Source organism: Argentina silus, assembly GCF_951799395.1.
Source record: "Argentina silus genome assembly, chromosome: 17".
NCBI classification, from domain to species: domain Eukaryota; kingdom Metazoa; phylum Chordata; class Actinopteri; order Argentiniformes; family Argentinidae; genus Argentina; species Argentina silus.
Window position 1 is genome coordinate 16,464,566 of NC_139671.1, and position 27,692 is coordinate 16,492,257.

The 27,692-nt window shown below is 45.8% G+C and overlaps 1 protein-coding gene across 6 annotated transcripts in view; it reads left to right on the plus strand.

The window, feature by feature from the left end:
• Positions 1 to 26,142, plus strand: part of mthfd1l (methylenetetrahydrofolate dehydrogenase (NADP+ dependent) 1 like) — a 42,066-nt gene extending 15,924 nt beyond the window's left edge. For 3 of the 6 annotated variants that reach the window (XM_083688658.1, XM_083688659.1, XM_083688661.1), the window contains 10 exons: positions 1,197 to 1,265; positions 5,303 to 5,414; positions 9,636 to 9,775; positions 10,618 to 10,659; positions 13,156 to 13,259; positions 14,049 to 14,226; positions 18,154 to 18,261; positions 18,355 to 18,507; positions 24,476 to 24,585; positions 25,023 to 26,142. In XM_083688658.1, the coding sequence (XP_083544784.1) occupies positions 1,197 to 1,265; positions 5,303 to 5,414; positions 9,636 to 9,775; positions 10,618 to 10,659; positions 13,156 to 13,259; positions 14,049 to 14,226; positions 18,154 to 18,261; positions 18,355 to 18,507; positions 24,476 to 24,565 (996 nt within the window). In that variant the 3' untranslated portion in view covers positions 24,566 to 24,585; positions 25,023 to 26,142. Of the gene's footprint in view, positions 1 to 881; positions 940 to 1,196; positions 1,266 to 5,302; positions 5,415 to 9,635; positions 9,776 to 10,617; positions 10,660 to 13,155; positions 13,260 to 14,048; positions 14,227 to 18,153; positions 18,263 to 18,354; positions 18,508 to 24,475; positions 24,586 to 25,022 lie in introns of those variants that run through there. The other 3 variants (XM_083688662.1, XM_083688663.1, XM_083688660.1) reach the window with 3 other exon arrangements.
• The last annotated feature ends 1,550 nt before the right edge of the window (positions 26,143 to 27,692 follow it).

A 27,692-nucleotide genomic window follows, 5' to 3' on the forward strand; every position in this document is an offset into this window, starting at 1 on the left:
CTAAGTGGTACTGGGTTAGTTTGTTTATGTGTTTTTCCTATTCATGGTGACTGGAGGGCTATGTGCCCTCTATAAACGTGGTCATTACATTAATACATAATGCATTATCACAGATGTCATGAGACGCTCGGGGAGATGTCAGATGACCCTCCATGCCTATCAAAGAGGACTCTCAGACCGGCTCGATTTAAGCCTTGGCCGGGATGGCCCATTGTGGCGGGGGAAGAAGGGGGAAACAAAGTCAGATTACAGTGGGAATTTAACCTTTAAATCACTACGGTGATGAGCTGTACTGGGCTGGGCTGAGGTGTACTGGGCTGTACTGGTTTACGCATCCACCGTAGTCGCTGAAGCAGTGCTAAAAAAGGATGATGTCAAAGGAGAATGTGCCAGCTAGCACAGTGTGGTTGGGCTCGGCCCTGTAGTGTGTAAAGCCCCTCCCATCTTGTGCACATCTGTTGCTTTTCAATGTGATGTTAATGTACTTCACTGTCAAGGCTGAGGATGCTAAAGGTTAGGGTTAGCATCCCTACTGATTGGTCTGGGCTTCCCCACAGCTTGACCCCCACACCCCCCACCTACCGTCTCCCAAATGAAAAGGCTCCTCCAGGTGCAACGGTTCATGCAAGTGCCAGACTCTGGGACGTGGTCCTGCAACATGGATCCCATTTGACCCAAAATGGCAGCCAGTTGCTCTCTAGCCCCATAGCCGTAGCCTCCCCCGTGGAGCCAGAGCAGACCCCAGCTGGCTCCCATTTCCCCCCCCCCAGCTGGTTGTGGCAGTGTTGTTTCAGAGCTGTAGCGGCCTGGCTAGCTCACTCAGGAGGATCCCCTCTCCTATTCTGTTACTGCAGCATTCCTGATTATCCGAGATGGGAAACCCCCCCCCCCCAGGCCTGGACCGGCCTGCAAATCTGGGAATGATGACATAGGGGAGGGGTATGTGTGTGTGTGTATGAGAGAGAGAGAGAGACCTTTTTTGTGGACAGATGAAAGGCTGGAAAGATGGAGGGATAGGGTTTGTACTCAAGTGCCATTTTGTGTAAAACAACCATCTTATTGTGTGGGTTGCATAGTTATTCAGGTTATTTCATCGGATTGGTTGGATACTGGAAATCCCCTCCAAGAACCTTAGTTCTGATGACTTGCATATCTCTCTCTCTCTCTCTCTCTCTCTCTCTCTCTCTCTCACTCAGGGTGTGAGCGGAGCGCTCGCCGTGTTGATGAAAGATGCAATCAAGCCCACACTGATGCAGACCCTGGAGGTGAGTCTGACCACACACACACACACACACACACACACACACACACACTCACTGCTGGCCAAGGATCAGATGAAGAAGGACAGGGCAGTGATGATGTCAGATGTCATAGAGAGGGGGATGGTTGTAAAAATAAATGACATCATTGCTGTCCCATCCATGTTTGTTTTACTCTGGCTCTTAGAGCAGGAGCAGATGGCGGTGTGTGTGTGTGTGTGTGTCCTCTCTGTTGTTGACGTTGTACTGAAGCAATCAGTGCATGTTGGGTGTGGTTGCACATATACTACCCCTGCCTCCCCTTACATCTGTGTTGCATTGTGCTAAGACAATACTGTGTGTGTTTACACACACACACACACACACGTGTGACCCCCCTGACCTGCTCATGCTAATGTAAAAACGCCCATACTGATACTCTCTCAGGGGATGGAGGGAGTTAGAGATCAGAGTTGATGGACTGATTGGACTGATAAAGGATTAGAGGTCTCGCTCTTGCTGTGGCAAAGTGGTATTTGTTCCGGCATAAATAGGCCTAACAGTTGAATATGTTTGAAAGCCCTTTATAATGGCGACAGTTCGGGTCATGATATTGAAATGCGGACATGGATATTGTTTTGTAGGGATCGTTTTTGTTTTGGGAGGGCGGGTGATGAGATACTTGCATGTGTTTTAGGATGGGTGTTGGAGTACAGATTGGGTGGGGGGGGGTGTGGGGTTGTAGAGATTTGGTTTTACGTTTGGGGAGGAAACGTTGCGGTCCTGTTTTGTGGAACTTTTCCTGTGTGGGTTTCCTGTGTTGCTGGCAGGGGGCTCGTATCGGGATGGACCAGGCCTAAAGGGTCCATGGGAATTTTCCGTTTAGCTAGGCCCTCTGTGCCCTCGTGTGTGTGTGTGTGTGTGTGTGTGTGTGTGTATTTTCACAGATGGATCAGGGTCTGTAGGATAGGAGGGAAAGGATTGGTTATCCTACTCCGTGTGCGTGCCTATAGACGAGAAGGCCATGGTTATACCTGCTGTAAAACAAGACGACATCCATTCTGTCTGTAATCAGAACATGGTACACACATGCACACAGATACGCCTCACCACAGGAATGGAATGGTGGTCTCCTTTATAAGACTGAAACCAGTTTCTGCTCTAGTTAGCGTTTTATTGAGGATGCTATGAGCTCATCTGGGCTGATGTTACGGGCCTGATGGGTTTGGTAACGCTCAGCAGTGTTACGGGTGGGTTTGTACTCCCTGGGGCTGAGTGAGTGATGTTTTCAGCTTCACAAAGACCCACACAGAGCCCAGCAGACAGCAGTGTGTCTGATGCACCCGGGGCTGAATGATGTCTTCTTAGCCTGACAATGTAACACACAGACGCACACACACACACACACACTCTCTCTCTCACTCATATTTTGTGAATGATGTCTTCAGCTTAGCACTGCTAATGATTTCCTGGTGAGGACAGTTCTGAGTTGTTTACTCTGATGTGACTGACGCTGATGAAAGGGTTATGGTGTACGCCTCGCAATGCACGCACACACACACACACACTAGAACACACACACACTAGAACACACGTACGCTACAAAACCCACACGACGCAATGCGTGCACACACACACTAGAACACACGCTACAAAAGCCACACTAAGGTACATGCAACACACACACACACACACACACACCCTATGAGACGAGACACACCAGTCATATACTCACTAAACACTTTATTAGGAACACCTGTACACCTTCTCATGGTGGAGGTGGTGTAATGGTGTGGGGAATGTTTTCTTGGCACATTTTGGGCCTGTTAATACCAATTAATCATCGCTTGAATGCCACAGATTATTTGAGTATTGTTGCTGACCATGTGCATCCCTTCATGGCCACAATTTACCCATCTTCTAATGGCTACTTCCAGCATGATAATGCACCGTGTCACAAAGCAAAAGTCGTCTCAAACTGGTTTAATGAACCTGACAATGAGTTCAGTGTTCTTCAGTGGCCTTCCCAGTCACCGGATCTGAATCCAATAAAACACCTTTGGGATGTGGTAGAACGGGAGATTCACAGCTGGAAAGTGCACCTGAAAAATCTGCAGGAATTGCTTGATGCAATCATGTCATCATGGACCAGAATATCAAAGGAATGTTTCCAACATCTTGTGGAATCAACGCCATGAAGAATTGAGGCCGTTTTGAGAGCAAAGGGAGGCCCTACCCAGTATTAGTATAGTGTTCCTAATAAAGTTCTCAGTGACTGTACATTCCAATGATGTCACCCCCGTTGTAGTGTTCTGTTTTAGTTTTCTCTTAAATATGTCATCTGCACACTTGATTTTGCTTTTTCCTTCTCCTCCCCCCCCCCCCCCCTCACTCTCACCTGATCCAACACAGGGACACATGACTGTCAGGTATTTAACATTACTGGTATCCAGATTTAGAGTAATTCATGGGATAGGCTAATTGGCTTGTTTACAACGAGTTTAACCTCAGAGAGAGAGAGAGAGACCGTCCGTCCGTCCGTCCGGTTGGCGAGATTACAGCGAGTTTGATAGCAGACAGAAACCACTAAGGAACACTTTCTGATTGGGTCATCCAGTTATGGACCTTTTGATCCCGGTTTAACCTTTAATTGACCTTAAATTGGCCTGTGGTACTGTGCGTGTGCCGAGGGTGTCGTGGAATATATCGTTTGATTGAAGAAAGGTGTTAAACGGGAAAGGATGCAATGCACTCCTCTTTCCTGTTTTTAATCTCCGTCTTTTCCCCCCTTGGGTGTGCTTAATCCTCTCTTCCTCTCTTCTTTTCCACTGAACGGAGAAAAATGACTATCGCCTTTTTTTATTTTTTTCAAATGTATTTCCTGTTTCGTTTGTTCAGGCTGATTTGCTTGATTTCCTGAATCTCCACTTCCCATGATGGCGGCGGAAAAGGTCACAACATCTATCCATGCTGAAATCACAGTTCAGGGGTCGTAAACACACACACAGATTCACCTTTTAACGTGACGTACGCTAGCTCTCCATAGGGACTGACAATAGAAGTGGAGTGGAAAGGGTGGTTATGGCAACATGACACTTTATTTTTTATTTTTTACGTGAATTTACAATTTCTCTCTGTCTCTTTCTCAGCTAATGGATTATCTCTCTCTCTCTCATGCCAACTCTCCCTGTTTACGTAGATGCCTTTTAAACGAGGGAGCTAGCATTTACAAAAAGAAAGGCAGAATGGGTTGTGTGTCAGAGCCTCATTAAACAAGTGATTTAGTGCTGGGGGAGAGGTTATTTATGTGTGCCGAGGGGGGGGTACACAAACAAAAGCTTTGAAAAAAGAGGGGGAAGATGAGTCCCCTCCGGGTCCTTCCTTTTCCCTCTCGGCCCTGTCCCACACACTGAACAATGGCTCACGTTTTCCTATTCTCTGACTTTTCCCCTTTTCCCAGATTTTCCCATTGCTAAACATTTCTCACAGTATATCATGAGGGGTGTTTCAGGAATTTTACTTCCTCTTTACTGCGTCCCCCCACCTTTGCTCTCACACCTTTTGGAAATAGACCAATGGCCAGAGAGTGGCTGCTTTGCATATTCCAGCTTGCATTTTGCTGGTCTTGTACCAGCTTGTGTGCATCTCTTAACTCGTACGCTATACGCTGGTATGCTGATCGTTATCAAAGAATATCATGACAAACAAGTTGTCTGAGGACGAACATAACAAGTTTGTTTTGGAAGCTCCATATGAGACTAGTAAATACAGCTTGACAGCAGACTATTCTAGCAACAACTAGCAGTGACTATTCTAATTGTAGAACTAGCAGTGACTATTCTAATTGTCGAACTAGCAGTGACTATTTTAATTGTAGAACTAGCAGTGACTATTCTAACTATGTCTGCTCTGTCAGTTGACTAATACTGGAGTAACTGTAGCATGGGAGTTATTGTGGGGAGAGCGCTGAGGTCTTGTTTGTTCTGGTTTCGGTAAGCCACTCAGGGTGAGAGCGTGGCCTCAAGTTCTGTTCTTTTGTTTTTCTGCCCTTTCCATCGTTACAGGGTACTCCAGTATTTGTCCACGCGGGGCCCTTCGCCAACATCGCCCATGGCAACTCCTCAGTGCTGGCAGACAAGCTGGCACTGAAGCTGGTCGGAGAAGACGGCTTTGTAGGTAAGAGACCGCAGTTGCGTGAGCGTGTGCGTGAAGCCAGATGCTTCCTAACTGTACACGGAGACGCGCACACACACACAGGCGAGGAATTCCAAGCCCAGGTTTCCTGCGACAGGAGGGTCAAACCCATTACTTACTACTTATTACTCCGCCAGTGAACTTTCGCCTAGTTCCTCATTCCCAGTGCCTTTGGCCCGGTTCCTCATTTTTCCTGCCCCTGGGTCCAGCTCTGGTACCTGGGTTCGGTTCCTGGAAGAGTCCCCTGTCTCTCTGTTTCTCCAGGCCCAGGTTCTGGAGCTTTCCAGGAACTGAGGAAAGGTTGCGTCAGAGGTCGGAAGCAGATCCATAATCTTAAGAGCCTCTGGAATGCCTTAGAGTAGATCAAGCTAATCCCATCGATGGCATTCCTAAGTCTCCCCAGCTTTCCTCTTTCTTTCTCTCTCTCTCTCCATCCTCTCACTCCTTTCCCCTCTCTCTTCATTCACCTATCCTTCATGGTCAAAGAATCCGTCAAAGAATCTTAGGAATTCTTGTCTTGGGCTTATAAAGGCATGCTGTCCAATCTTTAAGGACTTGTCAGGTGTCTTTGTGGTTTGTTTAAACGTGTGTGGGTGTTGGTGGGTCGGTTGGCAGTGTGGGAGGGTGGGTGGGTGGGTGGGTGGGTGGGCAGGTTGGGAGGGTGGGTGGGTGGGGAGGGTGGGTGGGTGGGTGGGTGAGTGGGGGGGCCCACTTTACACCCAGGTACTAGCTGTCACTCTCCTTGCCTCCCTCCATCTGTCTCTTCTCCCTCCTTCCCCTTTTGTCTCTGTTTGTTACCTGACTCTCAGGTATGTCAGGAACTCACCCTCCTCTCTGAACCTCCCCAGGCAGCTGTGATTCCCCCCTGCCGCCTTCACACACACACACACACACACACACTACCCCCCCCCCCCCTCTCAAAAACAGAGCCTTGTTTTTAGTTGAGTTGGAGTGATGCCCACTGGTATCACTACATTGTTATTGTTTTTAAAAGGAGAGTGCTGTACTCTGAACATATGGTGCCGCCTCTGTGTAGACTTTTAATCAACTCTGGCCACGATAGAGTATGTTTCATCACAAAAACACGGTCGGTTGGTTTGTTCATAGTTGGTGATTTTACTTTTTATGTCTGGTTAATTAATAATTCACTACATCTCAGTTGGAATGCATACCTCATACCCATTGCTCCTGAAATATATGAACCAGAAAGATAAGCTGCGGTTCACTATTGCGTAGTGCTGTAAATGCTTACAAACTTCACATTAGAGTGTATTTTAACACATTTTCCCCTCCTCATATGTTTTCGATATGGCGGCTAGTTTCAGGTCTGTTTTCAGCCTCGGGCCTTGCTCTGATTGTGGCTGAGACAAAGAGGGAATGCTGCACCCTGGGTAGAATGTTTGGTCCGGACTCCCATTTGAAATGCATTCCACATGTCAGATGCAAGAGATTCCTGCATCCTTAGTAGTCTGGAGCGGAGGGTACTCGCCTAAGCCCCAGATACGAATGGATGTTGACGCACTAAAGAAGGGCCCATTCACTACAGACAAAACCGACAAAACGAGGGCCCGGTCTAACACATGAAACTTTCATTTCTGTGTCCCGTCGACACCTATTTTAAATTTAATTGAAAAGTCGAGTTCCATTCCAGTAATTCTAGGCATTTTTGGCAAGACATTCACCTTCAACAGATGGAGTGTTTTACTAGCAGGGAGAAACTAGCGTTGACCTGGCCTACTTTTTGTTTGTGTGTGTGTGTGTGTGTGTGTGTGTGTGTTGGCTGAGGTACCGATACAGAGATGTGACTCGTAGTAACCCCTACACTCGCCCCGCTTCGCTTCAGCCCCATAGTGATTCAAAACAATACCCACTTTACTCTGCTTTCTGAACAGTTTGAGGTCACCACACAGACTAGGAAACTCACAAGTGTTTCCTTTCGACATCTTCTGGGTGAGGTGGGGTTGATGTGGTTGTGCATTTGTACCCCCCCACCCCCCCCCCCCCCTCCCCTGTTTGTGTAAAAAGTAGAGCCAGTAAATCTCAGTCCAAACATGTATCCATTTTCTCTGTTCATAGCCTCGAACATTGCAAAGTCCCGGAGTTTCGAAATCTGACTAAAAGTAGCATTTTCTGAGAAAATTTGGAAACACAAACAGGGCTAACCTTCATATCAAAACACATTCTTACCACTGTAACGAAAACACCTCTATCAACTTTCTCTGGTTTACCAAATGTCTTGATAAATCTTTTGGCTCGTGCCTTAAGCCTGATTTGTTGCTCTGAGCAGACTCAACCACAGCGTGTCTCTGCTCAGCATCAATTTCATTAGTCATTCGTCACAGTAAGGCTGTTTCTTCTCTAATGCAATTATGATACCCTCTACCTACGCCCTTTCTCTCTCTCTCTCGTTCTCTTTCTCTTTCTCTCATTCTCCCTCTCTCTCTCTTGTTCTATTTCTTTCTTTCTCTCTCTCTCTCTCACACACTAATACGCGTAACCATGATGTAATGCAAACTTGATGCAGAGTGTCGCATTTTCTCATGGAAACTCGCCCGTGTTTTCCAGTAAGCAGTCGCCACAGTCATGGAGTTGTGTTTTTATCAGTTGTCGGTCTGTAATGTTTGGGCCAAGAATGAACGCCTCTCCCTTACCAACCTCTCCGTATGCTAATCTCTTGTGGTCGGAGTCAAAATATTTTCAAACTCTGTCTCTGTTGGACGGCTTGTGGAGTTCCAGAAGAGCAGACTTTTTATGGGTAAACATAAATGTCAATAGTTGGTGACGCCCAACAACAGATCATGAGGGACATTCCAGAAGGAGTTTACACGCGTGACTAAATAAAGACTTTTTGAATCCTACAACCGCTCCTTATTCCACACTTGAGTTGCAGGCGCGCACACACACACACACACACCTGAATTAGGTCCATTTCCTACCACGCTTCCAGTTCCTTTTAAATCCTCATCCCTGTAATCAGGGTCAAACCTACGGTCACTCTGCTGAAGTATGTACATCATAGTGGAAGTAATCCATGACTGCTTGACTTCGGTTTACTACAGGTCAACACACACACACACACACACGCACACACACACCCCTTAAAGGAATGCCATTTTTCACCAGTGGAAACAGTAACTTCCCTCGGGCCGCCCATGGAAGTGGCCCAGGAAGCCCTCAGAGAGATGGAGGGGGTTAGGCTGGGGGAGAGACCACTTTGTTTGGGCCTGGAGCCTGCAGCCCTGGTGGGGGTCCTACTGGGGAAGGGGCCAGTGGAACAGGGGCCACCGTAACTGGAAACGTCCAATAGAGAGATCGTAAAGTAAACAGAGATGGAATGCTTACCAGGCTGGTGGCCCTGGCGGTGTTAGCCCTTCGCTAGCTTTTTGCTAACAATATGAATGTGGTAAACTGTCAGTGTTTACCATTAACACTGCAAACTGTCGTAGCCCTGCCATCTGGTGATAAAATTCTTCTTGTGGCCTCTGACTTACAGTGAGTCATGAGTAGAGGCCTTCCAGGAAGTGCTATCTTAACAAAGCTGTCATTTGTATGTGCGTGCACGTGTGTGTGTGTGTGTGCACGTGAGAGAGAGCATGCGAGCGAGCATGTGTGCACAGGAAGCTCTATCTTAACAGGGCTGTCATTTCAGGTGGACTATTTGCTTTGCTTGGATCGTGCTCAAGAGGCCCAGGCCAGGGGTGGCAGTATCAGAGCCCCATTTAAAGACCTCAAAATGAACCCATAACTCACTCTGGCTTCACTCCATTAGAGATCGGAGGGATAGAGCGATGGAGAGAAGGGAGAGCTACAAAGACGAAGCATGTGGCTTAGGGTGTTTGGCCACGTTCTTGTTGAAGATGTCTGTCTAAAACCGATGACTTGACCACCACACGCAATGACGCAGCTAGCGAACTTACAAAGTTATAAAGAGAGAGGGTTTGGAGACTTCCAAAAAAAGCGTACAAATAAAAGGTACAAATTAAGGAGTAGCTCTCACAGTTTCACTTATCAGCCTGTATGCGTGACGCACAGGGTTTGAACCCAGGTCTTCCTGCGCGGAAGACCCAAGCGTCTACCGTTAGACCAAGAGGATATTCCCAAGAGTAAAGGTGACCTCTGCTACATAAACATGAGGTCACCCGCTCCCCATCTACAACCACAATATTGACCCCAAGCACCCCTCTATCCTGTCTTCTCCTACAGTGACAGAGGCAGGTTTCGGGGCGGACATCGGCATGGAGAAGTTCTTCAACATCAAGTGCCGGTCCTCTGGGCTGCGGCCCAATGTGGTGGTCCTGGTCGCCACGGTCAGGGCGCTGAAGATGCACGGAGGGGGCCCGAACGTAAGCCAATCGCTCATCATATTACATGGTTCCTATTGGGTGATGCTTGTAGCATCATCTGAATGTGCTGTGATGGTACTGTATTTCGCTACAGGCTGTCTGCGTGTCTACGGTGTCATAGAATTGAGTCATTACATATTCTGCAATCTTTTCTAAGCGTAAAGACTCAGTTCTATTACGCTGTAGACACACGAGAGAGCCTATAGCGAAATCACCTTGATTAGCTGAGTCAGGCGTGTCACTGCTGAGCTGGTTTGAACATCAGAGAGAGACCAAGCAACTGAATCACATGATAATACGAGGGGTTGTTTACATATTCTGCAGTCTTTTCTAAGTGTAAACAGCTCATATTATCATGTGATTCAGTTGCTTGGTGACCTGACATGCACTTTAGAGCAGGGATACTCAATCCAGCTCCGCAGTGACACGCATGATTCAGTTGATTATTTTAATCAGGTGTGATAGTACTAGGCCGGGACAAAAACCACGACGGCTCTCGTAACCTCTAGGCTACCTGCCTCCCCGCTGTCGATCAGAGCAGTCGATTTTCTTTTCTTTTTTCTTTTTTTCCCCCTTCATGGGCCTTTGTGATAAATGTAAACAGGCCGGCGGGAAAGGCCGTCTCAGGACTCGCCACTCGTGATAGTTTTGATTTGTGTTTCAGAGCCCAGAGTAGCGTGCTGCATACCTAACTTCTCTCGAATAAATGTTTATAGTTTATCTGAGATTACCTCCCTGAATGCTGTTAATCTCCAACAGCACCTGGAGGGATTCTTGATGATTGTTGATGTAGTTTATGCTTAAGAATATGTTGTTTTTTTAATGTTTGTGTGTTTTTGCAGGTTTCAGCGGGGGCGCCCCTACCCAGAGACTACATAGATGAGGTAAGAGAACTGAGGAAGTACCCACATTACTCAGTGTAAGACGGGGGGAGACAAATGTGTTTTTTTGGCGGGGGGGGGGGCGGCTGCAGTGTCTGCTGTCATCTTGCTTTCCAAGCAATCAGTTAAACAATTTTTAAATCATAAAATGCATAGTAAAACAATTCCACAACTATAAATGACTAGATTCACTTCTTAATTTATTTAAGCGACATTAAAGTGACATTTTAAAGCTATGGTGATAACAAGACCATAACTGTGTGACCGGATTAACTCCTAAATTTATTTAATCTAATTTCCCTCGTTCAAGTGAGGTGCCCAGTTCAGAATGAATGGAGGAACACCACTAGGAGTTTTGTCCTCAGAGGACAGCCAGTCATTATCACCTGATTCCCTTTGAGGAAACAATATGTCCTGAGAAACATTTTATATGCATCTCTCCCAGTCAGACACACACACACACACACGTGACCCCTGACCTGCTCATGTTAATGGAAAACACCCATACCCGATACTCTCTCAGGCAATGGAGGGAGGTAGATATTTAAGTCGATGGACTGATTAAACTGAAACTCTCTCTCTCTCTAGTCTCTATTTTACCTGTTTATTACCCCTCTTTTTTCTTTCTCTCTCTCTCTCTCTCTCTTTCTGATGCGGAAGTAGTGATTGATTTGGGGAAAATGGAATTAAATAGGACAAAAACGAGAACAAAAACAACATGGGATCGGAGGGCGAGTCAGTGTGCCGGGGTTAGATCTAATCACCACGGGTTATCATAATCACCTTAACCCCGATTTGGTCGAAAAGGTTAAGTTATGATGCCTTGCCGTATTAGACCCAGTTAGAGTCTGATTTGCTTATGTAACACTGTGTCCGGTTTTCCATTACAAGTGGCACAACATTTCCTCTCACATGCACCGCGATAAAGCCTGGTTTGTTCTTTTGGAGGGCGTGTTTGTTTTTTTGTTGATTTTGTTTTGTTGGGTTGAGAAGTATGGCTGTGATACTCAGCCCTGTCCATAGGTGGCGATGTTGTGCCCTGGTGAGTTCACAGGGGTGGACCTGAGAAAGGGTTGGGTGTGTGTAGTTCAACACCCTTGATCTATTTTTCCCTTTTTGCTGAGGTCCAAATCGACCCCTAGCCTCTAGCCACTAAACACAATACTTGTAGGATGGGAAGGCTCGGGATAGGTGTGAGCAATATGGCAAAATTTCCACCTAGCAAATCGGAGGCGCTATTACCATATTGCTTATCCCCTATCCATTCCTTTCTGATCTACACAAGTGCATCTAGGACGTACAGTTAGGAGCCAGCCGTCGATTTGGAATTGAGCTATCAGCCTACACATGGGTTGGGTTGGATGGAGGGATGAAGGAAGAAGGATTATCTGACAGTTCCTATATTGACCCCAGCCTCCAGCTGTCCCCCTTGGCCCTCATTCCTCACATGCATATATGGGGACGGGGGGGGGCTCTTAATAGATGTATGTTCAAACCCCACGCCTGGTTTAAATCACTATTCTCTCTTAGGCAGCTTCAGCTGAGCAAATAATGAAGGGGTTTAAGTTAATTGTGAGGCTGTAATGAGAAGCAGAAGGACTGGGAAGTCAGGGACTAGAGGGCCTGGAGAGACTAGGCCTGCCGGACTCTGCATAGTGGATCGGTGAATGACAGCCTTGGTGTAAAACAGAGACAGAATTTAATTATCTATGGGAATATTGCCCTGTTTTTTTGTCCATACACACACACATGCACACGCACACACACATACACACACATACATACACATATACACACAGACTCACTCACTCTCTCATATTCCCCCTCCCTCCCTCTCCCCATTGACAAAACATCCTGTGTGTTCCTCATATTAGATTTCAGATGCAGGGGAATGTTTCTTTTGGAAAATATTGTATTGTCGGAGAACAGAAACAGATATGTAGCTCCAAACTGGGTGTTGCTTCACTCACCCACCACCCAAAGGTGGAGGACTGTTGAACAAGTCAACGCTGCTCTGGGCTTCACGGCCAGAAGCACACATCACCATTACCACATTACAGGAGGGACAGAGGACTGAAGCATAGTGGTGTGTACACACACACACCACACACACACACACATACACACACACACACACATCCACCCACCTTGTATGAGGGAGTTGGGACACTGTGGGCCTACATGAAGTCTGACCTTCCAAACCTCCTGACTTTGCAAAAGGCCTCCTAATGCAATTATAATATCCTTTACCTACACCCATACTCCCTTTTCTCCTCTCTCGCTCTCTCTCTCTCACACACACACCCTCATCTTCTCTTATCCCAACACACAGAGCGCACAAATGATTTCCCCAAGCCGGTAATATCTTGTTTTGGTACAGTAATTAGCATTTTTGGAGGATTCTGACAAACCACACCTATGCACTTATGACTGTAATGATATTACAGTGTTTACAGATTAGAATAAATCCCTGTGTGTGTGTGTGTGTGTGTTCTCGAGAACCTGAGCCTGGTGGCGGGGGGCTGCAGCAGTAACCTGAAGAAGCAGATCCAGATAGCCCACCTGTTTGGAGTGCCTGTGGTTGTGGCTCTCAACGTCTTCAAGTAAGACTCACCGTCTGAAGCTGAGCCTGGGCTGTCTTCAACTAGTCTGGGTTTCTCTATGAACATAGAATGCTGCATGTGCATGGCCCGCCTCTCACACACACACACACACACACACTTATGTCTTGATGTGACTAAATACACACCAGGGTTACTGACACACACACACACACTTATGTCTTGATGTGACTAAATACACACCAGGGTTTCTGACAAACACACACTTATGTCTTGGTGTGACTAAATACACCATATGTCACTCTCTTGATTTACGATTGGTTTTACGAGAGACAGGGAAAATGGCGTCAGTCCCACGTGGGGATATATTTTTGACCAATTACCACGCAGTTACTGCTGGTAGCGTTACTGACAGTTGTCGTTTCTAGGTTTGCGTCACGAGGATAGTATCTTTCTCGTGCCGTTTCCCAAGCAACGCATGTGTAAGACCAGAGGGAGAGGCTAGGAAGGTTAAGAACAAAAAGCCACATTTTAAGCCACAACTTTTAACGGTCAAATAACCACACAAAATGTTTCTATGAAAAACTGAAAGGAAGATCCGTATGATTTTGGTGTGAGTGGAGTTTTTGTGGAGTTTTTGTCCTGACCTCCCATAGACGACCTGTCTAAAAAAAAAAAAAAACAGCATTAGGTCTCCTTATTGAAAATAAGCGCCCAAAGAGGCATCACTAAGATGGCGGCGGAGTGAACCGGCTTCCTTTTAAAGAGGCTTTTCCTCAACTGTCAGTCAAGGCTGTCTCTGTGGTTACCATCTCTGTGGTTACTCTGCAGGACCGACACCCAGGCGGAGATCGACTTGGTGTGCCAGATGGCCAAGGAGTCCGGGGCGTCGGACGCGGTGCCGTGTCATCACTGGGCGCGGGGTGGGCGTGGCTCGGTGGAGCTGGCCGAGGCGGTGAAGGAGGCCAGCAGCCGGCCCAGTGACTTCAAGTTCCTCTACAGTCCAGAGGTGAGAAACCAGAGAGATCATCTTTTTTTTTCAAGGAGGGTTATGATGCTGTAGAGATCCGAGGATTTCTACATGTTCTGCAAAGCCTTCTGCTTGATGTGTGTTGATATTTTATTTGTTCATGTCAGAACAAGGAAACTCAGAAATGTACATTTTTTCAGATTGGGTTCACCTTTTCTTTTCTTTTTCTTTTTTTTTACATATATACTCCCCCTATTTCAGGGCTCCAAAAGTATTGGGAAACATCATATGATGTCCAAATAAAGTACTCATATTTGGTCGACAATCCTTTGCATGCAATAACTGCCTGAAGTTTGCGACCCATTGACTGCACCAGACACTGGGTATATTCTCTGGTGATGCTCTGCCAGGCCTATACTGCAGCCATCTTCAGTTGTTGTTTGTTTTGAGGTCTTTTTAGCCTACAATGTTATCATCAGGAAATGAATGTTCAGTTGGATTTAAATCTTAAAAAAATAAAAAAAAAGTTGCTATGGCAGTATGTTTAGGGTCATTGTCTTACTGTATGATGAAGCACTATCCAATGAATTTGGAGGCATTTGCTTCTCATCGAGCAGATAAGAAATGTCTGTACACTTCAGAATACATTCTGCTGCTGCTGTCAGCAGTAACATCATCAATGAAGACAAGTTAGCCAGTTGTTGTGGCAGCTATACATGCCTAAACCTTGACTTTCATTGACATCTCTTTGGTCCTTGTTGAGAGACACCAATAGCAGACTCCAAATGCAAAGCCCAGAATCAACACTAAACATTGACAGCTCTCTTATCCCTGCACAAATTATGTGACGGACCACACCTGATGAACCCTAACCCTAAACACCTGTCAAGCCGGTTTTCCAATACTTCGGTGCCCTGAAATAGGAGGAATACATATACAAAGGGTTGTCATTTGGTGAAACCAATCAGAAAACATTGAATTAAAGCTGTGAAACTCTACTTTAACCGTATTGTAATTGTTTGATTTAAAATCCAAACTGTTGGCGTATAGAGCTAAATGAAGACAAAATGCTTCCTCTTTCCAATACTAATGGAGGGCACTGTGTGTATTTTTCCACAGGATTTGTTGATTAATTACACTGCTTGATGCTAATTTCGGGCTACAATGCTAATTGGAGCGATGGAGGACATAATTACGTAGCTAGGTTGTTTGTGTGTTGTTTTTGGGTAAGCATTAGCATGGTGTAGCACTGACATGTGATGTTAATGGTTTGGCTTGTTAACAGGCCCTGACAGTATCACCCATGCCACTGCGAGTGTGTGGGTGTAATGTGCACAACCATGATAATGCTGTGGTCAGGAGCAAGGGACCACAGTGTGATTTAGCGGTGGTGCTGCTTACTGCAAGTACACACACACACACACACACACACACGGTAAAATGGGCACAAAGTGTCTCACACATCACACATGACCTACCTGTAAACAAATTGTTCTCTCACAAACACACACAAACACAAGTATCAACATGCAATATGCTATGCTGTGAAGTCTGTATAGGCACAGCATCACAACCCCCCCCCCCCCCCCCCCCCCCCCCATGAAAACCATCACTGTTATTGTTCTGCGTTGTATACTACCCTATAAATAAGCCCTGTGGCATGTGGCAGCACAGAACAAACTGGCCCCGGGGCGAGGGCCTCCGTCCTCTCAGGGCTCTGGAGTATCAGTGCTATAATGCCTCACAGGGAAGGTGTGACAGAGGAGACTGACCAGCCTGGGTCAGGTTTGACCCGGTTTGGTCTGGTCTGGTCTGGTGAGGTTTGGCTTTAGAGGGAGTCAGCCAAAAATGCTATGCTTCCTCATGGCCTTCTTTTCCCCTATGTTTGCGGTTGCACAGAAGACGACCAAAACACTCTCTTTCACACCTTACTGTGAGCCACCTAGGACAACAGATGGGGATAATGTTGATGGCAATGTAAAAAAAGTTAATCTGAGTGAAACGCCAGCACTTTAATGTGTGAGATCTGAGAACCGACTTGACCATAAACCAAAGCTGTAGTGTTGATCTGAAGTTCGACCCCAGGAAGCATCACGTACCACGAGTGCAAAATCACTCGCACTGAACTGATAGGTCAGGAGTTACTCTTAGGCCTGATTCCAATATGATACATCATCCTCTTAACTCTGCCCTTGTGGAATGAGAAGGGCCAGGAGATACTGAGGCCTGATTCCAATACTAAAACCCACCCCTGATTGGGAGGAGCCTATCTATCAGAACCCCCTCTGTGGGTGAGCGGGTCGTGAGCTGGTTCAAGATCATTACAATAATGGATGGGCTAAATTAGATTAGCACCATGCTTGGTTGGGTCAAAGTCATTACATGAGGAAATGAGAGCTTCTTATTGGTTTACTGTAAGGGTGTTAGAGGAGGAAACCGGACACTGTTTACCTGGTACCTTACCCCCCCTCTGTCAATTGTGTTTTATTTGATGCTTGAAGAAAATGTTGATAGGATTGATCAGAGAGAGAGAGAGAATACTTTCTAGGCACGAGACCAATGTCTAAATCAGGCTGAAGTTGTAGGTTTAGGTTATGGCGGTGACTAGCGAGATTAGGAACCATGTAAGTTCAGAGGGTATGGAGTATGGTCTGTCTTCTCTCTCCATCCAGCTGCCCCTCAGAGCTAGAACACAACAAGTCCTGTCTGGATTTTATCCAATTGCTGTTCAATTACTTCGGCCAACCATATCCAATACACCAGGACCATTAACCAGAGTCCTTGTATTTGTACTCTTAGAATAATTGATTAATAGAATTTTCCCTAATGAATCTGATTAGAATTAAAAGACAAAAGAAACATTGATGTCGTACAAGTTTGCTGTATCTCTCAATCTCTCTGAGAGAACGGGAGGAGGGGGCTTTCTACTCATGAGGAGGCTCCTTTGTCTTTGCCTTTTCAAAAATAGCATTTTGTAGTGGACAGCAGCAGTAATAATAATAACGTGCTTGTCTGTTTTGGGAATGTAATGGGGTTTAGTGTTATTTATACCTTTTTGGGAAAGATAATGAATTAAATGACCCAAGAGACTAAATTGCGTTTACTTTTGTTTGTCACTGCACCAGTGATCCTGAGGCGATCCTGGATAGGCAGACTAAGACCTTCATGTGTTGCCTTATCATTCTGACTAGCTGCAAAAGTGTGCGTGTGAGTGTGTGCGTGTGCGTATGCTTGAAGGTCCCCCGTGCTTTAATCCTCCTGTCTTTGGGATCTGGTCCAATGTAGGGAAAAAACATCAGCTGGTTTGAGTTAGTGAAGTTTGGGAAGCTGTGACTTAGATTAACTGATCTTGTTATAGAGGCTGTGTGTGTGTCTGTGTGTGTGTGTGTGTGTGCGCGCGCGCTTGTGTGTGTGTGTGGAGCCATTGCTTGTCTGTCTCTTGATAGGGTTAGCATGGTGTACCTCAGGCGCCTGTCCTTAGATGTCTGGCGAGGTGAGAGTGTCAACGACCCTGCCTGTCGACAGACTTAAGATACGCCTCAATTCTTTTCCTTTTGTTTGTAATGAGTTACACATTCATTAAAGCGTTTGTCCTCTGACAAATAAAAGAGGGAGAGACCTCAAAGGGTGTGCTTTCCCCATAGTGACAACTTGTAAACACGATGACCCATAAACATCTCTTCTCTCTTTCTGTCTACAGAGCTTTTCTTTGTTGTCTGCTTGCTATAGAGCAATAGTACACACTACAGACAACTCAATTTCCTCCTCTAGTATTTCTTTGCTCTTCAGAGGCAGGGTCACACAGTCACACGTGACACGTCTCTACGGCAACCCTTCACCGGACCTCGGTGTCATCACCTCAGACTCCATGTGCTGTAAATGAATCCCTGTCCCCACCCTCCTAAAACTCAATTCCCCATAAGCCCCCTGTTGACTAGCTGTCCCGTCTGCTCTGTGACCTCATAGATGCCCATTGTGGAGAAGATCAGGACGATAGCGCAGAAGGTGTACGGCGCTGATGACATCGAGCTGTCCCCAGAGGCCCAGGCCAAGATTGACTACTACAACCAGCAGGTGAGGTCACCTCGGCAACTAGGGAGTGAGTCAGCGTGGCGTGAGTCATCCAGGCTCATACCAGTTTGTCTTCTTTTTTGCTCTTGCCCCCAGGGTTTTGGAACGCTGCCTATCTGCATGGCAAAGACCCACCTGTCCCTGTCCCACATGCCTGACAAGAAGGGCGTGCCCACCGGCTTCACTCTGCCAATCAGGGACGTCCGTGCCAGCATCGGGGCGGGCTTCATCTTCCCACTAGTGGGCACGGTGAGTGGGCTGCAGTAATCCGCTACAAGTGCCAGCCAGGGTTAGACCCTGTGTGTGTATGCCTGTCTGTGTGTGTGTGTGTGTGCGTCTCCTCCCTTTGAGTGGCAGGCCTTGTTCGTGGGTGTGTGTGTATAAGCACTTAACGTGCATGTGTTGATTTCATTAAGAGCGTCTCCTCTGTGTTCTGTGCCATGTGCACACGCTTGTTTTTTGTTACATTGCTGCCAGGTAGGAGTTCCTGATGAATCAAAAACACAGAAATAAAATGCCCTCTGGTAAAACTATCAATTCAGAAAGAGCAAAGCATGTGAAGGACCTTTCACTACACTAAAGCCCAATTCCAAACTCTCTGTTCCAAGCATGAACCTCTCATTAAGGTAGTAGCCTGATCGTCACGGCTTCCCCAGCTGCCCACACTTGACCTAGAGTCCTGAAAACCTCATCTCATTAGCCAGCACACTGGGTTTCCTCGCGTGCGCCTGTTCACCCCACACACCCTTCACCTCATTTCATGGGCCCTCTCTGGATGGAATGTGATGGGACCACTGCCCTGGGCCTGGTTCCCCTGCCCTTCCTGATAACCTCGGTGCTGGGCCAGGCCGCGCTGGGATCGGCTGGTCTCGATGGAGCCGGCTGCCGGTCATGGATCGGGCAGGAAGCAAGCCACTTCCTGTGAGTCAGCGGCCCCCGTCGTTTCACCGCCGTGCCCTGAGGGCTGGCCTTTGATTGGCCGATACAGAGGTGTCAAACCCCTCAGCATGCTGGGTAGGGGCGGCCGTCGCCCAACGGGACGTCTCTCTAGCCTCCCGCCCTCCCGCTTTGATGTGAAAGGGCCCGCAGAGCCATTGGCACGTTCACAACCCCTGAACTACGACATTTGACCCCAGGGGAATTTACTGGCAGCTCTTTGAACTCTCCACCTTCACCCTATGGTCTTCTCCTCTTCTCAAAAGATCTATTACTGGGGAATTAGTTAATGTACTGTACCTACTTTCTACAGTTTGTTGAACTTCTGAGACGTTTTCCCTTAATTTGATTAACCTTTGTTGACTTCTAAATTGATTTGATTTGATGTCGTCTGCCAAGTCAGATGTGTTGTCACCAACAAATGACACATGCTCCTGGCATCTCAGTCTTAAAATTAGTTTTTTCCAGACATACCACATTAACTATTACTATGAATAGATAGAGTACTAAATTTAACTTTGAGATGATTCATTGTGTTATTTAAGATACAGTGTATCTTAAACTTATACCAAGGGTTCAGTGACTGCCACACTCTTAATTCAAAGAATTGCCAGAAACTCACTCACTTTGTTTGCGTCCCCATGTGTGTGTTAATTGTATGAGAATGTTGTTTTGTCTGGGACATCTGGGTTGTTTCAGTCTCCACCTGTCTCTCCCTTGGTTGGCAAGAGCCAGAGAAGCAAGGGGCATAGAGTTTAATTAGCACTGTTGTGGTTCTTATGACGGTTGTATGTCACTGTGACCTCAGGGTCACTGCGCTCGCTCTCGCAGGTGGAGAGATCTGAGGGGGGGGATGAGGTTGGGGTAGGGTCAGGGAGTGGAGTGGAGGGAGATGAGGGTCTTTGCGGGAGTGGGGAGGGGGGGGGGGGGGGGTCAGGAAGGGGCTGATGTCATTCTCCAGATATGTGAGGGAGGGGTCAGACAGAGAACAATAGGTCTCTGTAGAATTCATATCCCGTAGGAGCTGCCACTACCACTCCATAAAGCTTAGAATAGATGGAACGTCCAGAACGACTCCACTCGGCCAGACGTTCTAGAGCTAGTTTTAGAGTTAAGAGTAGTCAAATCAGTGAGCACTTAATTTCTGGTCGGAATACGTTGTCTTGTCAAAGTCTGTCCATTGAATGCAACCAAAGTTGCGCAATAACACCTCCTGAACAAGACCTCTACCTGAGTAGGAATGTAGAGAGATGGGGTCATGTTTACGATTTACAGTGGTGAAGTTCAAAGTGCCCACTTAAGGAAGCATGCACTCACACAGGTCAGTGTCCAGGGCTCCAGTCATCTCCCAGGCCTGTCAATCAAAGGAGCGTTAGTAGTAAACTCCAATCTCTTGCAGAGAGCAGCCATCTCTTATCACCCTTCCCCAGAACATTGAGTCATTTAGAAGCGCATCCACACACACACACACACACACACACAGAGTGCCTTTGACTCACCCGCCACAAATCATATCACCCTATCAGTTGTTACAGAATCTCTCTCGACCAAGATGAATTACGATCATCCTCTGAGGGTGGGGAAGTAGATATGACAGCTTGACTTCTTTTGGCCTTGTGGTTGAATCAGAGGAGAAAGAGGCCTTCTGTTTAGAGATTGAAGTGGTCAAAGATATTAAAAGCGATTGTGTTTTTATGTGGTCTTCAGAGTTGAGACTGGGAGACGTTCAACAGTGTTAGAATTCCGCCGACATTGTATGCTTCAGGGTTTTCCCGGACAATAGAGCATTGTGTTTGGGGGGGGAGAAATTGGAGGGCATTTCTTGGCAGAGTCGAGATTCCATCTTTAGCCGCATCCGTGTTCTAGGCTGCGTGTTCTAACACGTTCTCCAGGCCGAGAGGGGATCCAGAGGAGAACAGCATACCTATTGTCACGCTGTTAACGTCGCCTCTGTGACATATCTTCATGTCATGCTGCGCGTCTTTTACAGTATGTGCAGCACTCACTTGTGACCCACTGCTCACCCTGTTTTTCATCTCCTGCCTAAGCAATGTCATTCCATGTTTGAGGCGATGACTGATGACATTTGTCGTAGCCTTTTGTGTTACAGGTTATAAATTACTGTACATACATTTTAGACGTCATCCATTTTAAGTAATTGGATAAAAGCTGTAGCTTTGCCTTTCTCTCCTCCAGCTTTCATCCAAGCATTCAACCCTAAAGCACTTAGCTAGGTTCATCCCTCTTTTCCATTACATTTGTTTAAGTAAGTGAATCATCTATCCATCAATCATCATAAGATAAAGTAATCAATGCTCAGACCAGGGGCCATAGGCAGTCACAATGCTAGAAGAAGGATTTTTTTTATTTTTTTTATTATTATTATTATTTATTTATTTTTTATTAACAGGAGAGAAACTTGTACAGGGGGGTAGTGTGGGTGAAGAGGTCTTTAGGAGGGACCGTGAGGGTAGAACAAGCATAGGCTGACATCATAGAGCCATTATGACATTGTACCTTTATTATGACATCGTTGGTCCAGTGGCGATTTGGTCCTTGGACAACACAAACCCATTAGTTAAGTGTTCTGGTTGAAATGATGTCATTCCCCCATTAGATTAGTCTTTCAGTGGTGGTGTCACAACCGTGTGAACAGTTTATGAACAGCGTATTTAGGTCTTGTCAATGTGATGTCATTCTCATGAGAGAAAGAAAGGGTAGGACATTGAGGAAGTATGTCATAGACATGTGACAGGTTTCAGCCGAGTATCGCAATTTGATCCTCAATGCTTCTAGCAAACCCCCTCTGGTGCCTGAATCAACTCAGCATAGGTAATATTAGTTAATCCCGCAAGCTATTCCTCATTGTTAGGCGTATCCCAGATAGCGTAGCATCTGACCAGTTAGCATCTACTCTATTAGCTAGGCCTGGTTGGCCAGGCCCCTTACTTAGACCCTTATTTTATTGACAAAGCTCAGTTTCCTCAGACAGGAAATTGGCTGGTCACTTCCCTCGTTTCTTGGATGCTCATTTACACTAATGGGCTCGTAAACTGTCCGTGGGTCAGAGGGAGAGGGAGAGGGAGAGAGGGAGAGGGAGAGAGGGAGAGGGAGAGGGAGAGGGAGAGGGAGAGGGAGAGAGAGAGAGAGAGGGAGAGAGAGAGGGAGAGAGAGAGGGAGAGAGAGAGGGAGAGAGAGAGGAGAGAGAGAGAGAGAGAGAGAGAGAGAGAGAGAGAGAGAGAGAGAGAGAGAGAGAGAGAGAGAGAGAGAGAGAGAGAGAGAGAGAGAGAGAGAGAGAGAGAGAGAGAGAGAGAGAGAGAGAGAGAGAGAGAGAGAGAGAGAGAGAAAAAATATAGCCAAGACTCTTCCTACCTACAGGTGTGATGCAAATGTAGATGCATTGGGCTAATGTAAGAGGGTAAGTATACTTCTCCCTAGAGTGGGTTTTTATTACGTCTGACAAGGGGACAGAGACGATGCAAGTCTAAATGGTTTTCTGTTTACGTTGGCTTTGTTGCGACAAGCCCCTATCAGACAGACAACTCTGTTATGGGCGTTTTCGTATCTGAGCAGGTCCAGTTGGCCGTACTCATGACTTTCCCCCGCCTCGCTCCGCAATAACATTTCAGCAGTCAGTTGATTTTCATTTACTGTATCTTAATATATCCTCTCACTCTTCTCTCTGTTAAGGTTACTCCTCCTCTTAGGACAAATTGGGATGTTTAGGGGTTACACGCACACACGCACATGCTGGGTGATGACATATCCAAATGATGTTTTTCTAACAAGTTGGTTCATGTCTTGTGGCGTGGTCCTAAATATGCGGTGGTTCCCCTTCATAGTGAACACACAGTATGAGGTTAGGGTTGGTAAACATAGGGTGTTTACAGTTGGCTATTGTGGGTATCATTTAAAAATGTGAATGTGCACCAGGCAGTGCCCATAATAAGAGACCTTTCCAGGTAATTATTGTTAATTGTTTTCAGGTTAATGAGAGATGGCAACTAGTTTCACGAGATGGGATGGTCTGCGGTGGTATGAGGACACAACCTCAATGTATAGACGCTACCTTTCGGTTGTGTAGCCCTCTCATTCTAATTAGGTTTAGTCAGTTAAAGTTCATTTAAGGGTAATACGGTTTACTGGCTCTGAGCACCTAAGAGTTTGTTTAAGCAAAGACTCCTCTGTGTGGAAGCAAAAGATGATAGAATGTTTTTAGGTTAGCCCTGGTCTGATTTAGATTAGCCCTGGTCTGATTTGGGTTAGCCCTGGTCTGATTTAGATTATCCCTGGTCTCATTTAGGTTAACCATGGTCTGATTTAGGTTAGCCCTGGTCTGATTTAGGTTAGTCCTGGTCTGATTTAGGTTAGTCCTGGTCTGATTTAGATTAGCCCTGGTCTGATTTAGATTAGCCCTGGTCTGATTTAGATTAGCCCTGGTCTGATTTAGAAGCCATGTGATGACTTCCACCATTTTCCTTCTGGTCTTGTCTTTTGGTATCGTTGAATTGGGACATTTCGTTTAGTATCAATGGTGGGGGGGGGGGGGGGGATACACCAAAAAAACGGGCTGTGAGACATTCACCTGTCCCAAAAATAAGGAAGAGTTATTTAAAGGTAGAAGTATTTAAAGGCTATTGTGTGATGAAACCACACCCTAACTTTCATGAGAGATTCCCAGGGACTCTCCAGTGGATTCTGAAGACTCTTTCTGCATGTCCTCCCCTCTGATAACTTAACTTAATCGGTGTACAATTGACTGAGTAACCCTAAGATAAGGGGGTGTGTCAGGGTGGTGGAGTCTTGATCTCGTGGTCTTAAGTCTCGAGACTACGTAAATGCGCTTTGGAACTTATCATGGGTCTCCACCAGCTCAGTTGATCTGAACTTGACAAATCAACTTTCGTTGTTCTATCTATTATAATATTGTTATCTCCTGTCTGTCTATATTATTATATCTCCCGTCTGACCTCCCTCCAAATAACGTCTTCTCCCATCTTGGCAAAACGACTTTATAATGTTATTCAGCTGCTTCTCTGCGTCACCAATGGTGTAGTCATTAATGACCTTGCTCACTGTAGCTCACGGCTGCTCTGAGGTCTCTTATGGGCTCTGTGTGTGTGTGTGTGTGTGTGTGTGTGTGTGTGTGTGTGTGTGAGAGAGTGTGGGAGATGGAGAGTCAGGAGAAGGATTATAGAACCAAACCACTTTTGTTTTCTCCAAAAGTGAATGTTTATGAATTGTCACCATCTCTCTCTCTCTCTCTCTCTCTCTCTCTCAGATGAGCACCATGCCAGGCCTGCCCACACGACCCTGTTTCTATGACATCGACCTTGACCCCGTCACCGAGGAGATCACTGGACTCTTCTGAGCGCGCTCCAACCTGAGCAGGTAACTACCCCATTTAAACCTATTTGTTTTAAATATCATGTAGCTGCAATATTGTCATATTCATGTTGAGCATCTAAAACCACCTAATATTTCTTAACAAAGAACACAGACATTGATGTTACCATGACATGACATTCTGTATCAATAGACTAGACATTAATTTTCTTATTCTGATTACTTAAAGAATGTTCTTGGGTTGGTGATGGGTGAAGGGGTTCTCTTGGCCAGATGGTGTATGTTAAATATGTCCTCTGCGGTCGATGGCCTCTTCATTTCTCTTGCTGTTTTAGCTGAGAGCATTCAGTGTGCCTCCCTATCCACTCAGTGCCCAGGCCTGGGTCTATATGACCCTCAGCTTATTTAGAGAACATACACACACATTCACTCACTCACTCACTCACTCACTCACTCATCTCTCTTCTTTTCCGCTCCCTCAGGCCCTGTGTCTTCACCTGTAGGGGGCGTGACAGCATGGTGAGGAACCACACACCATGGATGGGCCTTACCCTAATGCCCACCGCACTCCCTCTTCATAATCTAGAATAATTAATTGTTTCTATACATTGCGTTTATTTCTGCCATGTCAGAATGTTTTACCCTGTTGAATGCGCCCCTTGTTTTACTTGTTTTGCACATCTCAATGATTAACCAAATAAGGCTTCTTAGAGTGTGAACATGCTGTATGAGTGTTTACCTCCTTGTCAAACTGACGTCGATATATGGGCGTTCATTTTTAGTTATTTTAAGTTACTTTTAAGTTACTTTTAATTTTTTATTTTTTTTAAAAATGTATTAAGTTACTTCTCACGAGATCGTCAACAAATCTGTGTGTGCTTTGTTTTATTTGCCTTTACAACCTTTGTTGTAAAAAATGCTTGAACCGAATTCATTTTGTACGCACAAGTTGTTAATAACGTGGTTATGTTCTGTAACGTTTCCGAACATGTTCTAACCCACTTAGTCCTGTTGAAGGTAACAGTGACTGCACAGTGACCCCCCACTGCCTCTGTGGAACTCTTCATTTCATATATCTGTCTGTGCTCTGTTGCTCTACTTTATACAGTGAAGTAACAGCTTTGTGTGACAGTTACCATAATCGTAGCCCTTACATTTTCTAGCATTGTGACTGCCTATGGCCCCTGGTCTGAGCATTATCTTCATCGTATGATGACTGATGGGTAGATGATTCACTTACTTAAACAAATGTATTTGGTGTAAGTCGCTTTGAATAAAGGCGTCTGCTAAATGCCATAAATGTAAATGTAAGTACTACAATGTTACAGCCTGTGAGGTTTTTTTAAATATTTTTTTATATACCATGTCATGTATGGAGGGTAATATCTCCAAGTTACATTTACTATACATACTTCACAGTTACTACCATAATGGTAACATTAGCTACTGTAACATTACCGTGACTGCACTGCCTCAAAATAAGCAGAACTTGACTACTCTGACTACTCTCTGTGCTCTGTTAGTATACATTCTATACTACAGTATATGACAACTGTATACTGTACTGGTTTAAACGCTGTGTACCTTTAAATAAACCATTTGAATGACTCCACAGAGTTGTCTGTGTTTTCACACCCAGTGTAAGCAGGGGTCCAGTCCATCTGTTGTTTTCAGCGAGTCCCCCTTCCTGTTGTTGTCTCAGGGGTCTCCAAGGAGACTCCAGAACAAGCCGAACGACAGCTATTTGTGGTTTCAGTGGAAAAATGGGACTTATTTATACGTACATCATCAAGAAATCTTTCATATGAATGCGCTTTGTTTTATTTGCTTTTACAACCTTTTTATTTAACCTTATGAACACAGGCACTCAAGTGTTGTGACTGATGCTTTCCCCCCCATATGCGTTTACTCATACGTGCAGATGAATCAATCAATACTTAATGTACCAGCTAAACAATGCCTGCATTCTCTCAAACACACGCACACACACACACACACACAAACAAACATCCACACGGGGGGGAGGGAGGAGGGAGGGAGGGATCTGGTTGAGGAAGGCCTCAAGGCTAACCCCTTGCGGCGCCAACGGCGTGTCAGCGTTTGTCATTGTGGGCCGTTTGTGTTGCGACATGGGGCCTGTGTACGTGTGTGCACATGCATGCGTGTGTCATAGCTGGCATTCCACACCTGCTAGGTTCCTCTCTCTGTTATCCAGTGGTCTCTCTCTTAACTACAGTGTGTCTGACGCCCCAACTGTCAGGTGGAAAGGAATGCACTAATTCATAGTAAGGGCGGCATGTGTACAGGTGTGTGTGTGTGTGTGTGTGTGTGTGTGTGTGTGTCCTTGGACTTATTTTGATGTGATGACAGATTGGTGGAGTGTAAATCACTCACTTGTGTCTTTGTCATGGCAATAGAATTCACCACAAAAAAAATGTTGTGGTTGTTTACGCTTAGCGTTAACCCTTTCCCAACTGTATTTAAATTACCTCTACCTTATGTGACCTGTAAACCTGGAAAATGTCCGTTTTGCCTCATGTTTAATCTCAGTACCAAGGACAGGACCATAGTTATTTTGTGTTCTGAAGGCGCATTGCTCTACACAGGTGTGTGTGTGTGTTTGCATCCCCCCCCCCCTGCATGTGTGTGTATCAGCATTTGCCAATTCTGCCTTTTCCCCTAGTCGTAATGCATAAACGCTTATTATGTCTTGGTTGTGACTGCCCTGGTGACCTAATGACAGGGTCCTTTGGGCTAATTGGGAGGTGGCTGTGTCCTATGAAGGGGTCGACGTGGCACCCCTGCTGTGCCCGCTCCGCAAGGGGCACATTCTTTCGCTTGTTTGAATCAGAAACATACTACAATATAGTCACCACCATAACCACAGCCCACTATTAGAAAGCTGCCATCCTAATCCTTTTAGGATGGGGGGAAAGAAATTCTGTAGAATAACCACAACATTGCCAGTAAGAATCAGAATCAGAATCAGAATTATTTTATTTGGCCAAGTATATTTGCACATACAGGAAATTGACTTGGTGAGGTCGGTGCGTGGACATAAAAAACAAATAGCAAATATTGACAAGAAATTTACAAAATAGCAAAGTATTAACAAAAATAACAAATTTACAAAACAGAGCAGCAGAGCAATA